Source organism: Narcine bancroftii, chromosome 13 (assembly GCF_036971445.1).
Source record: "Narcine bancroftii isolate sNarBan1 chromosome 13, sNarBan1.hap1, whole genome shotgun sequence".
NCBI lineage: Eukaryota > Metazoa > Chordata > Chondrichthyes > Torpediniformes > Narcinidae > Narcine > Narcine bancroftii.
Window position 1 is genome coordinate 27,267,226 of NC_091481.1, and position 16,464 is coordinate 27,283,689.

Below are 16,464 nucleotides of genomic sequence, written 5' to 3' on the forward strand. Positions count from 1 at the left end.
ACAGAGAACTAAATCTGATTAAGGAATGAAATGTCTCTTTAATTCACATGTTCTGAACCTGCCCTAGCTTAGAAAAAGGTTGGAAGGAAGTTTATTCCAAACATTATCGGCAATTCTCAATTCATAAACTGGAACCTAACCCTTTAATAGCTCTTTTTGGAACACTCTTAGATGATGATGCTTTACCAATTTCAATTCCATGTCGCATTCGTTGATGGCCAGAGTAGCAATTTTGATTAAATGGAAAGATAGTACTCCACCCAGGTATGAACAATGGCTAAGACAATATTATGTCTTGTTTAAATCTGGAAAAAAAATTAAATATGCTATCATTAATTCAAATATTAAACTTTAAATGATGAGGGGCTTGTTCATGGACTACTCTCATAACCTTAAGAGTTAGTGGTGATTTGGAATTTTGGCATGGTGCTGTTGCTCTCCAAGACTGCGCCACTTAGATTTTTGAATGTTAATCCTCCACTTAGATTTTTGAATGTTAATCCTCAACCTTGCTTTGGGGAAGGGGTTTAGAAATTATTTCTTTTCTCTTTTCTTTTGTCATGTTTTATTGTATCATCACTTTTGTGCTTCCAAATTTGTACATACAATCATTATTGAAACTTCTTTTCCTAGTCCTGCAGCACATTTCATAATTATTTTGTTCATTTTTTTATTATAAAAATATCAATAAAAATACTTTAAAAAGAAAAGGAATGAGGATTGGGATCAATTGCTCATGTTACACACAAATCATTGCATTACACAAAAGAAACAGCACAGGTTTCTATCAAATAAACTCACAACTAAAGCATGTCAACTTTGTTGTCCATACTAATGTAATGCCAGAAACTTGCTTTACTGTTAACATTGTGACAAGTGAGCTCATCTCTGTTATTTAGTGAATCAAATAAATATTGGGGCACAGAGTAATCGAGAGATGACAATTCAAGCTACCTTGGTTCTCCTCCTGCTGCACTATTTGAGAAACTCACTGATGGAATTGGTATTGAAAGACATGTGACTGTAAAATGTTAGGCTACTCACCATTAAGTTCACACTAAAATAAATACTCCAAAAAAGCTAAGGCTGGAACATTAAAGTGCATTTTTTAATTAATTAAAATTATAATTAATGTGAAACAATTATTCTAGCCTTCAAAATGAATAGTGTTTACAAATTGTGAAATCTTATTCCTTCAAGGAGATCAAAGATAAGTTTGTGTTGGATATTTGCTAGCTTAGTGTCTCAATGTTCAGATATGTGCATAAATTCATCTGTGTCAGGAGGCAACACAGGTGAGGCACGGGACCAGTATAAACAAAGCTACTTTTACAATTAAATGTGCAATTTAGCACTTCAGATAGACTTAACAAATTTGGAAGTGCAATTTAATACACCTCATCCAAAAAGCTGTGGGTGGTATCTACTAGAGGAGACACAAGCTGGAGTCTGCAGGACCTCTTCTAGCAGCTGAAAAAGATGAGGGGAAAGAATCGACTGAAGTCAGCAGAAGCAGCGGCCAGTTGTGACAGGGATACCAGTGACACCCTCATTATTTCATAGTTCACTTGGATTCCATTAGTCCATAGATCTGAAATATAGCTGCCAAACCTGAGTATTCCTGTTCCTATGGCATTATTTTCAATAAATCAGTCTGAGAGCCACATGCCTTCAAATCCAGTGTGAACTCAGTGTGGTGTGTCCATCCGTGTATGTCTACTGCATAAAATTAAATTACCTTGACAGGCACTAACTGCAAATGTACAGTAGATTAAATTTGACCCAAATTAATATGAGTGAATCTTAACACTTTAACGTTGCACATCCTTGCACCACAACAAATCTCTTTCTCATTCTTAAACCCACCACAACTTCAGCAAAATCAGATCCCTGTTCTGGCTACCGAGAGAATCTTGGTAAAATGAAGTGAAACACAAAGGTCTGCAGACGCTAGGATTGTAGTGAAAGCACACAGAAATACTGGAGGAATGCAGCCAGTCCATAGGAGGCCAAGATGTATTACCAACATTTTGGGCCTGAGCCCTTCTTCCAGTAAAAAGCGGACAGGCATCATAATAAAAGACTAGAGATAAAGGGGGGAGAATGGGAGGGAGAAGAGTCCAGACCATCTGCCAAGAGTAGTTAATTGGATATGATAAGAGGAAAGGTGAGAATTGATTAAATTTAAATCTAATCCCTTAACTGCTTTATTTGGTATTGTTGGAGAGAGTGACATAACATTTGCAGATCTGAGTAGCATGCATTAGCTTTTATTTCTCTTATGGCGAGGCAGGGGGTGTCGCTCCAATGGAGGGACATTACCCCACCTAATCAGGCTCAATGGCTGCGTGGCGTCATGTCGTGTTTAAACTTTGAGAAGTTTGATGCTCAATTTCTGATTTGAATTCAAATTTTCAAACACCGTGGAGATCATTTTGGAATTACTTTTATAATATTTGATTTATTATGAAGGTAGAAGTGTTGACTAGTGAGGTCATTTATCTGATAAGAATTCTGCCTTCATTTTTACTTTGGCCAAATAGCTTCTTTCTTTGTAATGGGTTTAGATGTTTTTTTTTAAAGTAATAAAATATCAATACAATATATAATCTGATTAAAATGTGGGGTACCTTGGGTGAAATAATATCATTTAAGTGTAATGTATCTTTTGTGTCTGAACATATATCCACATGTATTTTAGATGCGAAATTTCAAGTTAATAAAAATATTGAAAAAGAAAGGAGGACTGATGAGAAAATGAAGCCCCCTCTAACTTTTTACTGTCACCATCTCAATGGTTTCAACTCAGCTCTGTGTCCATTAATATAGTTGAGGAAATAATTTCAAAAACATGCGTTTATTTAAATTTAAATAAGCAAACTGGGAATCTGGAGTTAGAAATGTAGTGTGGTCACATCTTTTTCTCTCTCTCTTGTACTCGAGGATAGTTCCATCACCACCTTTGGGCACCTGGTGGTAAGTGTTCGCTCAAGAGGTCGAGCCATTCCTCGATGATAAAAATGAAGCTGTTTTGGCCAGGAGTCCGTGCAGATTTCCAACCTGCGGGTCGCAGCCCAGTGACCTGGAGTAAGATTTACTGGCCGCGTCCCGCACCCGAGGGTCGGATCTGCGCCGACTGGGTGCAGTACATTAAGTGGTGCACTTCCCCAGTGGGCATTCGGGAAGCCCACTCTGGCACTTTTGTGAACTGGCCAAAAAAAATCTTTAAATGCGGTGTTAAAGATGAAACTATCCTTTAAAAAGAGAGAAGAGGGTCATGTTATCAAATGGAGTTGCCCATTCCCATCTGCAACTGAAGTGAAAGAACCACCTGCATTTGTTGCACACTGAAATAATGTCCCCCCATCCCCGTAATTTTCAGTGACTGGTTCATGTTTTATTGGTGTAGATAGTACCTGGGATCTCGGAATGTTTCAACAAGTGGTGTTGGGACCACGCGGTGCATTCCAGAGGAGCACAAAAACAGGCCAAATGTGGAATAACCCCAATTTTGGGAGAGGCGAGGCATTGAGATAAAGGCTTCTATTTTTATTCTCGCCATTTCCAAATGCATGAACAATTTTACTGATCAATGTTGAAAAATACCTCCTGTGAGCTATTGCCGGGCGGGGTTCTCAGAGCTCGGGGTGGCGCGTCCTGCCACCTCTGCCCCCCCGCTCTGGAATTCATCGCCAGACATCACTCTGGAGAGCTGGGGAGTTGCTGCCTCTTGGCGCAGCCCTCTGGATTTGAACATGTTCCCACGAGCGCGATCTCGGCTTCTCTGCGCTGCTGGAGTCAAGTGGGCCGTTTCCATCTTCATTTATGAACTAACCACCCTCTCTCACCAACATTTTCTCTCTCCCTCTCTGGGTCTGGCGCGTTACTGTAATTGGCGCAGTCATGTTAACCGTGATATTTGCAATATGGTCAATGTAACGAATCGAGAGGAGAAGATTTTGACTTCCAAGGAGAGGCAGCCACAGAGAGCTGGCACACAAAGTCAGCGGAGAGTTTCACAGAACAAATAAAGTGAAGGGGGTGTGGAGCGATATGTTTGTTAGTAGTGTCACTCATTAATGTGGAAGGCGGGGATCCAGTCTCAGTCCCGCTGAGTAGAAATGAGATGGACGAATGCGCCCAGTGAGTGTGAGGTCTGTAGCTTTGGTGAAAGGGGCAGTTTTATTTTGCCGGGAGTCAGACGTGATTCTCCTCGTTGTCGAGGAACGTCGCCTTCACGTCATCACAGGGGATGGTGAGGGGCTGAGCTATTTTAAATGCTGTGATTGTAGAGAGTTCCTGCCCATCAGGCTGTGTCTATGTGGGAGAGAGAGGGAGAGAGAGAGCGCGGAGGTGCGGAGCCCGGCTGCGAGAATTAACAGTCTGGGGCTGATCAGGGAAATGCGAGGTGGTGCGCCAGCAGATGCAAAGAAGACTCAACTTGGCCCCAGCCATTCCTGAGGAGGGAGGAGATCGCCCCGACCGAAGATGACTCTAGACGCGGAGGAAAACATCGACGAGTCGGTGGCGTTGGCCGCGCTCTCTCAGGGCAACTGCGACCCCGAGCTGCTGGGGCAAGAATGCTGCGAGAGGGCACTCATCAACATCTCGGGGCTCAGATTCGAGACGCAGCTTCGGACCCTCGCCCAGTTCCCCGACACTTTGCTCGGCGATCCGAGGAAGAGGATGCGCTACTTCGACCCTCTTCGAAACGAGTATTTCTTCGACAGGAATCGCCCCAGCTTCGACGCCATCCTCTACTTCTACCAGTCGGGAGGGAGGCTGAGAAGACCCGCTAACGTGCCCGTCGACATTTTCATGGAGGAGATTAAATTTTACGAGATGGGGGAAGAGGCCATCGAAAATTTCCGAGAGGAGGAAGGTTTTATTAAGGAAGAGGAGCGCGTTTTGCCTACCAACGAGTACCAGCGGCAAGTTTGGCTACTGTTCGAGTACCCGGAGAGCTCGGGTTCCGCCAAGGGGATTGCCATTGTCTCTGTCCTTGTCATCCTTATCTCCATTATCATCTTCTGCCTAGAGACTCTGCCTGAATTCCGAGAAGATGCTCGCCTGGAACCGAGAAAAATCGCCGCCAATGGCACGGACACCTTGGGGGTGAACATGTTCACGGATCCCTTCTTTATCATTGAGACTCTGTGCATTGTCTGGTTCTCTTTCGAACTGTTGGTGAGATTTTTCTCTTGTCCCAGCAAATCCACCTTTTCCAAGAATATCATGAACATTATCGACATTGTAGCCATCATCCCTTACTTCATCACCTTGTTTACCGAGTTAGTGTATCACCAAAGCAACGGGCAGCAAACGATGTCCTTGGCAATCCTTCGGGTCATTCGGCTGGTTCGAGTGTTCCGGATCTTCAAGCTGTCCAGGCACTCCAAGGGGCTCCAGATATTGGGGAAAACGCTGCAAGCCAGTCTGAGGGAGCTGGGCTTGCTCATGTTCTTCCTCTTCATCGGGGTCATCCTGTTTTCCAGCGCCGTTTATTTCGCCGAGACGGACGACCCGGATTCCAGCTTTTCCAGCATCCCGGACGCTTTTTGGTGGGCAGTTGTTACCATGACCACTGTAGGCTACGGGGACATGCATCCCGTCACCATCGGAGGCAAGATCGTGGGCTCCCTGTGCGCCATCGCCGGCGTCCTGACCATCGCGCTGCCCGTGCCCGTCATTGTGTCCAACTTCAACTACTTCTACCACCGGGAGAACGAGCACGAAGACCAGGCCGAGTACATGCACATCAGCAGCGGGCAGCAGGCACATCCCCTTGGCCACCTCAAGGCCAGCAACCCGTCCCTCAACAAAAGCGAAGCGGAGGACAACGTGGACGCACTGATAATGGATCACCAGTATCCCGACTACACGCCGGTCAAACAGAGACCGTCAGACAATCAAACCAGGAAAATATTCACTGATGTATGATTCAGGAGACTGAGCGTGGGGAGCAGGGACTAAATGCTGAGAGACTCTCCATCCAATGTTTTAAATCATGCCAAAATAAAACATTTTTCTGACGCTCTGTCTTTCCAACGACCCATGGAGGCTGAAAAACTGTACATTTATGGCAGAATTAGATCGAGACAGGGGGGGGGGGGGGTGTCAGATTGCTAAACCTTTTTATTCCCCTTTGCTATCAACATGTAACATTTTCGAATTTTTCTTCGTGTTAATCCAACTAGACCACCGCTTGCTTTGTTTTCGTTTACACACGTCCGTGGTTCTGTTTACAAATTAATTTTTAAAGCATTCTAGCTCAATTGAACAAAAACAGGAAACTGAAATAGATTTATAAAAAAAATGCGATTCTGTATCGGGCGTGGGCTTGGGAATCTCGACAGGGAGCGTGTCTCTCCACGGGTGGTTGGGATTCAGCTGCCCACGCCCACCCTCACCAGCTCAGCTGACCTGAAGGGGGAAATAAAACAATGCTTCTGAATGCTCAACTCAGCAGGAAAACAGCGAGGGGGAGGGGGTGGGGGCGGAATCAACCAGCAACGAGAGAGAGAGCAAAACAATGTGAAGATTACGACTCCAAGGAGAGCAAACAGCTGTTGCCAGATGCCAGAAATGAACACCCAAACAGCTCCAGCCTGAACTGACCCCAATTGCCCTGCTGTCGAGTCAAACGATTTTCTTGGCGATACTTGGGCTCATTTGGATCAGTTTGTTGCGCCATTGTCCTCTTCACAGGGAGGAAGACCTTTTCACCACGATCGACCCTGTGCATTTAAAATATATAGATCAAAGTCGCCTTAGTGGAGAAAAGGGGTCTCAAATCCCTTAACATAATTGTGGCTGATGCTTTCATTCGAGCCATTATTTTGTTCGACTCGACGGTTCCGGCTGCCACCTCAAGCCCGACCCCTCCTCAAAATGTGAACGTCTTTAAGCGCTTGCTGAAAAGGAGACAAACAAGGGGCACGTGTGAGATCAGGCAGCCGCAGCACCGCGCCGCTGACGGGTGGAGAGAAGTCGCACACCCCCCGAGGGACAATCCCGTCAGCGTCGGCGGTCGTCACGGCAACCTTCTGGCCAGTTCTCTCTCGCACCGAGGCCGGAGGTGTCAACCCTTTCACTCCATGACTACTGTCCCGTATGCATTGCTATTCTGCGGGGAAAAGATCGAAACAAGACTCGCAGCAGCGTGTCGACACTCACAGCGTCATTTCTCCATCAACGTGTTACAATTCACCCCAACTCAGTGCAATTTGTATCCAACACAGTCACAGTCAAACATGAACTGATTTTTATAATGTGAATCAACATTTGTCAGCTGCAAATTGGCCAATTCAATCATCGGTTATGATTTTCAATTATTACTGACTTGACATCCAACACAATATATGTGAGAGTAAAATGCTCTGGTTCGCGCCACACGCCGGTAGGTTGAAGTTGGAGCTCATAGATTTCAGATAACTGACGACCGACGGATTAATTTGACCTAGAGGGGCTAGGTTAGGTTGCTCGCTGGTCAGGAATGGGAGGGAGCACCAAATCGACAGGAGTGCGAATTCACACTGGAATGAGTCACTGAAGCCTCCCAGGCAAAGGGTGAATGCCATCTCCTCCGGTTGGTCGGCTCTTGCTGCGATTGCTAAGTGGGACCCTCACTGATCACCGGACACTAGCCGATGGGACATCGGCTTGGAATTCTCAAATCCGCCTTGCAGGCCTTGGAGGTCTAAGGAAAGGACTAATGCAGCCAACTTTCCATGTAGGACACACGCACACAGGTTTCCACTCATCTTGAAAAGATTCACAAAGAAAGAGCAGAATTTTCACTGCCCGTTTGTCACGACACTGTGAAAGGTGAGTGTTATCACTTCACGGTTTTAATTCCAATGCAAATATCACGTGTTTTCTTACACATTGAGCTATGTATAATTATAGATCGTCAACCAGTTACTTTGCTGTTTCGCTACAAGATTTGGCATTTCCGTGTCCTATTGCACATTCCAACGATATTTTCTTGCCATTTGGGGCGATTTGTTTAAATGCTGCTTCTATCTTTTCCACCACGTGGATGAAAGAAGATATATGCTCAGATGCTAAACGCGTCTAATGTTCCAGTCCTTCGAAATGCGGCTGCGCTGAGATTTCGCTCTGAACAATTCGTGATGGAATTAGGGCAACGAGGCAGTACCAGCCTGCGACTGTAAATTAAGGAGTCTTTCTATAGGGGGTGATGGGTAACCTTTCGTCCTTTGAGTGATGCAAATGTCGAGCATTCCTCCAACTGCAATTATTCCCGCTGACGACATTGCTAACAATACCCGGTCTATGTCTATGTGTGCATGCTCAGATTGGTGGGAAAGATTCCGAAGCACTCCAGGAAGAAAAACGGAGTTCTCCTGGTATCCTTGGTACCTTTCCTTAACCTCTCACATCCATTCAGTCGTACACCCCCCCCCCCCACCCACCCCGCCTCTCTCTCTCACACACACACATCCTGCTCAACACAAATCGCCAATGAGATTGTCCATGTAATTTGACAATCTTGAAGCATGGGGATGTGATTATCTAAATCCATTTTATTTTCTTACAGCATCTTCATTATCTTTGGTACAAAAAAAACAATGCAATTAAGTTGAGATATTTCTATCCTGACACATGGTGCATAGTTCTAATATTCAGATCAAGGGTTTACCGAATCATTACAGTATGGTAGGCAATTCGATTCACGATGACCCTAAATTGGGCAAATCCCCTCAATCTCCCTCTTTGGCTCCCACTCACCTTGTATGCTTCCTACATCTACCGAATTAATTATTTTAAAGCAACGATTGAATATGGTGCCACAGCTTTTCCCAGTGCTAATGTTAATATATATATTGTTAATGTATATAGTCAACTCAGAGTTGCTATAATATAAACGGCCTTACTACTCTGAGAAATTGGAACTCATGACAACTGTGTGGGACCTATTAGCCTACAAAATGTGCTGAATTATGCGTTGTTCATTTTTTATCTGGTTTATATTTTGAAAATGCCAGAATTCGTCAATCAAGTTTTAATTTTAAAAAGTTTGAACTCTTTTTATATCCTGTACAGTGAAACATCGTTCAGGTTAAAATTTCCCTCTCAGAGTCATGATTCATCAATCTGGGAAATCTCACTTCTGATGCAGAGATTGGGCTGTATATTGCGGGTCCACCTGGAGGAGTCAGTATAAGCAAAGCATTTGATGTTTCTGCTGTTTTTCAAGAGCTTAAAATTTGGATCTCTGCTACTGAATGGGTTACAACAGCTTATTTTTACATTTTTTTTGTCTGCATTTAAATGAGAAGGAAATGAAGGATCTCTGAAAGATGAAAAGATTTTATTGGGTACAAAACTATTGACAAAATTGTGAAACTATGATCAATGAACACGTAGGGCTGCAAACACAGGTTAGGGGATGCTGTTTTGAAAAAAATGCTGATTTAATAAAGGAGTATCTTTTTTGAATATGCATTTGGGATAGCAGGATGATAGTTGTTCAAGGAATACTTGATATTGACTATGATAGAGAATTCTTATTTGGGTTATGTATTCATAAGTGTTAATTCATTTTAATCCATACCTATAAATATACATGTCATAATCTGGATTTTTTTATGTTGGTGTAAAGATATCATGTGGTTGTGAAAAATAGCATTGATTTCCAGTTAACCAATTCTTCTCTCACCCAACCTCTTAAGATCCAGTATATTTAGATTGCCTTAATATGAAGCATTGTGGAACAGCTAAAGAAAACATTCATATATATATATATATATATATATTATTGTGGAAGATAGGGTTCCAGATTTTGACCAAACTTTGTGTAATGAAGGATTTCTTCACATCGCATAAAAATAACATGACCCTTTGTTCTGAACTCTTTCCTTCAGTGGGGGTGGTTTTGCTTCATCTCCCCTGCCAACTCCATCTTAACCACTTTTATTCAAAAAAAATCAAAGGAATGTTGTAGAATGTGTTTTAATAATTTTTAATTGTGTATATTATAAAAATTAAATTAATACCCAGCTCAGAGGATTGTATTAGTTGCTGTGCAGTGGAAATATTACATGGACAGTCAAAATATCATTTGCAACATGGGGTGTCAGAAGTGTTTTTAGTTATGACATATTTTATGGACAGGCAGAAATATTATTGGTTGCTAGGCAGTGCAACTATGATATGGGGAGTCAGAAAGTTGAAATTCAATGTGGTATAACATTTCTCCTTGATTTCTTATGCTCTGTAATAGTATGTTCTGATAAACTAATTAACAAAACAAATTATCACCAGATTTTCAAGAAAATGTTTCCAAAATAATTTCATTGATGTAAAATAATTAAATTCTTTAAATACTGTTTCATAAATTGAAAATTATGAACTTAAAAGTGGAATAGAACCTGACCAGATGAAAGAATCAGACCTTATATATTATTAAAATACTCCACTATCAGCTGATAAAAATAGCTATAGTGTAATTATAATAAATGCCCTCAATACACTATATCTTAGCTGATAGACTGAAGCTATAATCTTCTAAAGTCAATAGTATATCTGCTAACGTTTTGGTGAAGGTTTGCAATCAATCCTATTTTTCTCAGGAGATCTGTTGAGCCTGCTTCTACCTTCCATCGAAGGAATGCCATTGATGTTGAAAAAAATGTTTTGCAATGTCAGTTCTGGATCTTTTGCCAATTAATTTAAATCTTTATCTTCTGATGACCAACGTTACCACAATTCATTTGACTAAAACCACTCAAGATTTTGAATGTCACAGTATAATTTTCTTTTGGCCTTCTCGGTGAAATGAGCAAAGCCAGGTTCTCTAATCTCCCTGCTAAATTTCCTCATTCTTGATGCCATTTAGTTTATACCTGTTGCCTCTCCAAAGCCCTGATAGTCTTCTTATTGTATGGTGCCCAGAAATGAACACAGTACTCAAAAGGAGACCAACTGATATTTTGCAATCTTCTACTATATTTTCCTTGATTTATGATTAGCATTTCTGTTAATAAAGGAGTTTTCAATTGCTCTCCTATTTTTAAAAGTCAGTATGCATTCTGTCTCAGGACTATTTGCTTTTGAACAACCTTTAAAATTATATGATTTAGTTTGTATTGCCTTTCCTTCTTCCTTTTTGTTAGAATGCACTGAAAGTATAGTGGCAGGAATGAAAAATGCAGACTGTTGTCCAAAATATTGACTTCACTCCCTTCATTCGAAGACCAATAGTCAAACACAGGTATTACTTCTGCACAATAATATTGGTCTTTTATGAGCTTGCCAGAGGGATGCTTGCAATTAGCACAAAGGTAATTCACCACTTATTTTAGAGTTTGATGGTAGATATTTTCTTGGGTCCTCCAGCGTTGCATTTGAGGACTGAAAATAATGTGTACGCCATAAAGGCAGGATATTGGGAGCACCATAAGTACTTTGATGATAAATAAAGAATCTGGCAACTTTCAGTACAGTCAGAGAAAATTCAAACTAAAAATAATAAGCATTGGAAACACAAAATAGGCCCAGCAGAATTCTACTGAGTGGGAAATGCAGTTAGTGTTTCAGGTCAATGACCCTTCTTTCTCCACCAAATTAAATCCTTCAATCTCCTTCCTCTAATCCAATAACCCATTTTCCTGTCCTGTATTCCTTCTTCAGAAATAGTATTATTTCAGTAGTCATTTTTATGAATTATATTAATTACAAAATTCAGCTTGCAGTGCCTGATATTTGAATACTTGGGGATGCTGAGCTGAAGGGGCCACAGATCTAATGTGGTGTACTTAACATTCATGTGCATATTTATGGATGTGTTGCATCCACTATCATATAGAGAAAGGTGTCAAAGTACTGACATTTAGTACCTGCTGTAGGTGTGCAGAGAAGAATGATCATAATTCCAAGCAATACCAGTGACCAATGGATCACCATGGTCTTGTTATCACCCTCTTAAACATACAGTTGAACCTACATTCAATGCCTGAATTCCTTCTACTTAACAGTACCATCAACTGCATACATTTAGTTCCAAATTAATTTCACTTGGTTGTTTCTATATTCAATAAGGGTTTAATGTTTCCTGGAGATCTTTAATGTTGGTAAGTCTACAGAAAATGACGCACTGATGGATTTTGTTTTGACTTTGTTTCTGAAGTCTCTGAATATTCCAAGAAACCAATGCTATAGGACACATTCTCCTTGAAATTCATATGGCTTACAGAATAAACAGTGGACACAAAGTAAAGGACAAACTGCAGGAGAAGGGCACTCAGTAAGAAACTAGAGGCATGTGGAAAAATGGATGATACTTCAGCAGATCAGTAAGGAAATGTGTCATTACTTAAGCCACAACTGAACTCAGATCAAAGTGAGGGTCACATTCCCAATGGCAACATGAGTCCGATAGGTTCTGAACATTTTGTACATTTAGATTCTTCCAGACTGGACTTGGGAGATATTTTCAGCAATTTGTGATTTGCAATCCACTGTTCAAAAATGAAGATCTCTAACCTTCTCCTTTGAAATAAAGTCAAAAATACTCAATTTCTTCTTGTCAGAGTGTGGCTGGCAGAGAGAGCACATGATACTGAGGGTTGCAGTCTTCTCCATGGTGCAGGATGCAATTAGCTACATGCATACTCCTTACAAAGCCTTATGTATGCTGTTAACACAGAGGTGAATTTCTGATATTGACCATAAAAGTGTATTATGTAGGTCAATGCTCAGTATTCTGGCAACAGCCATGAAATGCCTTAATTCTGGTATAATCTCCTGAGTCATTTTGATTTGAGCCACCCACAGTAAGGTCTGTGATGTGGATGCAAAGAAACTTCAGGGAGATTTGGGTTGGGGGGCAGAAACAGGTTAACTGAATGGCAGATAGAATAACAGGCATAAAATTTTGAACTCATCCACTTTGGTAAAAAGAAAGACAGAACTTTTTTTTAAATAGAGACAGGCTGAAGTGCTCAGAGAGTCCTGGGTATCTTTGTACAGCAAGCAAATAGTAATGCAAACTGTAAGTTGGTCCTTATTGCAAAAGGATTTGAATACAAGAGTAACGATATCTTACTTCAACTATATGGAGCCCTGGTGAGATTACATTTGGAATAAATTTAGGTCTCCCTACCTAAATATAAATACATTTGCAATAGAGGGAGTGCCATGAAGGTTCATCAGATCGATTCTTGAAATGGTGAGCTTGTCATTTGAGGAGAGAGGAAGCAAAATATATTCTCTGGAGCTTCCAAAAACGAAGGATGATCTCATTGAAATCTATAATATCCTCACAGCACTTAATTGGGCAAATGAAAAGATGATATTTCCCTTGGCTAGGGTGTCTGGAGCCAGGGGTCAGTCTCAAACTAAGGGATTGGTTACACAGAACTGTATGTGAATACATTTCTTCCCCAAATGGGAAGTGAATCTTTGGAATTCTCCACCCAAAGATTGCTTTGGAGGCTCAGTTATAGAGTATATTTAGGACAGAGATCAGTAGGGAATCAAAGTACATTGAAATCTCTGTTACCTGGATTTCAAACAACTAGCAGCCTGAAGCAACTGGCAAAAAAAAATCACGGAAAATAAATAGGTAAATTAAAATGGGTGTCTCTCACCATTAATTTGCCATTCAAGCAACCCGCAATCTCAAACAACCAGAAAATTCATAATCTGGCATCTACCAATCCCCTTAGGTGCTGGATTCCAGGGGTTTTACTGCATATAGTCTGTTGCAAAAAAAAGATTCTGATGTAAAAGATCATCTATGATTCTATGTAAAATACTGCAGGTATCTGAAAAGCCCTTCTTCTGCTTCCATGCTTTACATTCTAATAAGCCTCTATAATAAACTAAAGATTAGGATAATGATGCGGCTCTTAACTCCATTGCACTTTGTGAACAGAGTAACTCACTAATTATCTAAGAAGTGCACCAGGCCTGCTCTGTGCTTAGTTTCAGCCATGCCAGTCAGTGCATAAAGCATTACATTGTGGATACCAATCAACCATTTTCTGAAGTCTGCCACACTGAATTCCTCATGTGTGCTCTGGATCTGTGATATTTTATGGCCTTACCCTCTGTGGAGCTGGCATCTCTGCTGCTCTGACTTCCTGCTGTTGCTGTTTGTCACGTGCCCAATGAATCTTCATGTGCAAGTGGAGCTGGAAGAGTAAAACTGAATGGTGGTCTGCATTTTTCTTCACCATCTTCTTGCTCTTTTACCACTACTCAATCAGTTGCAGTTCCAAAGCATAATAATTAGGACTGTGGTATGGGAAGGGGTCCAAGTTCCAGCTCCCAGGTCAAAATCAACCGTGGAATAAAAGGAGAATTGGAATGTAAAAAAATAGTTTTAAGCAAAGTTTCTCTCGTTTCAGCTCTCTCTCCTTGGCTCTGTATTTATGGTCATCACCAGCTTCTCCATAAGTGTAAGGTGATGTATTCTTGGTTAGCTATGGTTGCCTCTAGTTACACAACAGCCTGTCCTACAAGGGAGAAGTAAGAATGTCCTCAAGGGCAATTTGCCTCACGGTTAATAGTTGGCATTGAGCATGGGCTGTAAGATGTGGATACAAATCTGGTGAGACTGAAGTTTTAGTGAAGTTACGAATGTAATGTTTGAGCCCTGATTAATGAGGACTGTCAATAGGTAAGTAAGTGCAGTGTTTGCGACTAGTGATGTTGCTGGTGGGATATGGTGTTTGAAGATGCTCTCATTGACTTTTACCACATTTTAAAGTTCCAAGGTACTGTATCTGGGTCCTTGAAGTTTGGCTGCATCAACCTTATACATTTACTTTTCATTAGGTGTTTAAACCTAGAACAGTATAGCACAAACTCTACAGCTCACTGTGTCTCACTGACCATGATGTAAATTCATCTAATCTAATCTGCCTGTGGATGGTCACTATCCCTCCATTCCCTGCCTGTTCATGCACCTGTCTAAATGCATCTTAAATGCTGTTATTGTATCTTCTTCCATCACCTCCCCAGCAGCATCTTCCAACTACTTAGAAAATGAAATTCTGCTTGCACATCTTCTTTAAATTTTCCCCCTCTCACCTTAAACCTGTGCCCTTTAGTTTATGACATTTTCTTTCTTAGAAAAAATGTTTTGACTTCCTTTCCTTTATATGCATAAATTTATAAACTTTTATCAACTCACTCCTCATCCTCCAACTCTCCAAACAAAGTTAATCCAACCTCTCTTTATAGCTAAAATGCTCCAAACAGGCAACATCCTGGTGAATCTCTTCTACACCCCTTCAAAAGCCTCCACATCCTTCCAACAGTGTGGTAACCAGAAATATACACAATACTCCAAATATGGCCTAACTAAAGTTTTATCCTTCTGCAGCAACATTTATACTCAGCGCCCTGACTGATAAATGCAAGTGCAGAGAAACACGAAAGTCTTCAGATGCTGTGATTGTAGTAAAAACACAAAAATGTTGGAGGGAAAGATATAACCGACATTTCAAGTCTGAGCCCTCCTTCAAGGTATGAGTAAAAAGCAGACAGGCACCTGAATTTAAAGAAAGAGCAAGAGGAGGAGAACAGACCAACAGACATAAGATGTTATTTGGATATGCTCAGGAGGACAGGAGAGAGGACAGGAGAGAGGAAAAGTGAGGACAGGAGAGAGGAAAGGTGAGGACAGGAGAGAGGAAAGGTGAGAATTAATGGGGGGTTGTCTATGAATGCAGAGCTGGGGGACAGGTCAGAGAGGGAACAGGGAAGAGAGAGGGAAAGAGTAAGATCGAAAGAGGACCAATTAAAACCATCACAACTCTCTCACTTGCATTGTTGAAAATGCTTTCTGCATCAAATGTTAAAATGAAAGGCAGCTTTTGCATTTTATTATTTGTCCTGAGATCGATAATAAAGAAAAGATAATTGAATGGATACCAGAAAAGTTGTAAGGATGAACAATACCATAATTCATAACAATAATAGGGTGGCATTAATATTTATGGATAATCTTGTTAAAGTTAAATATTTTAAGGTGAACATAATAAAATAAATAATTATAGCAAAATATTTATGTTGCAGAACAGAATTAGATGTATCCAAAAGGAAATCTCTACTTAATAGTCCTTCATTGTCTAAAGTTCTCGAGTCTGTTCATCATTTATCTATCTTTCTTTCTTCTTCTTTGGCTTGGCTTCGCGGACGAAGATTTATGGAGGGGTAATGTCCACGTCAGCTGCAGGCTCGTTTGTGGCGGGACAGGCAGACACGGTTGCAGCGGTTGCAAGGGAAAATTGGTTGGTTGGGGTTGGGTGTTGGGTTTTTCCTCCTTTGTCTTTTGTCAGTGAGGTGGGCTCTGCGGTCTTCTTCCAAGGAGGTTGCTGCCCGCCGAACTGTGAGGTGCCAAGATGCACGGTTTGAGGCGATATCAGCCCACTGGCAGTGGTCAATGTGGCAGGCACCAAGAGATTTCTTTAGGCAGTCCTTGTACCT

General features: G+C 41.3%; 1 protein-coding gene across 2 annotated transcripts in view; it reads left to right on the forward strand.

Annotated features, from left to right (window-relative positions):
* The first annotated feature begins 4,120 nt into the window (after window positions 1–4,120).
* The window catches only part of LOC138748996 (potassium voltage-gated channel subfamily A member 3-like), a 51,072-nt gene continuing 38,728 nt past the window's right edge, over window positions 4,121–16,464 (forward strand). For both annotated transcript variants that reach the window (XM_069909996.1, XM_069909995.1), the window contains exon 1: window positions 4,121–7,827. In XM_069909996.1, coding sequence (XP_069766097.1) covers window positions 4,489–5,940 — 1,452 coding nt within the window. In that variant the 5' untranslated portion in view covers window positions 4,121–4,488 and the 3' untranslated portion in view covers window positions 5,941–7,827. The remainder of the gene's footprint in view (window positions 7,828–16,464) is intronic.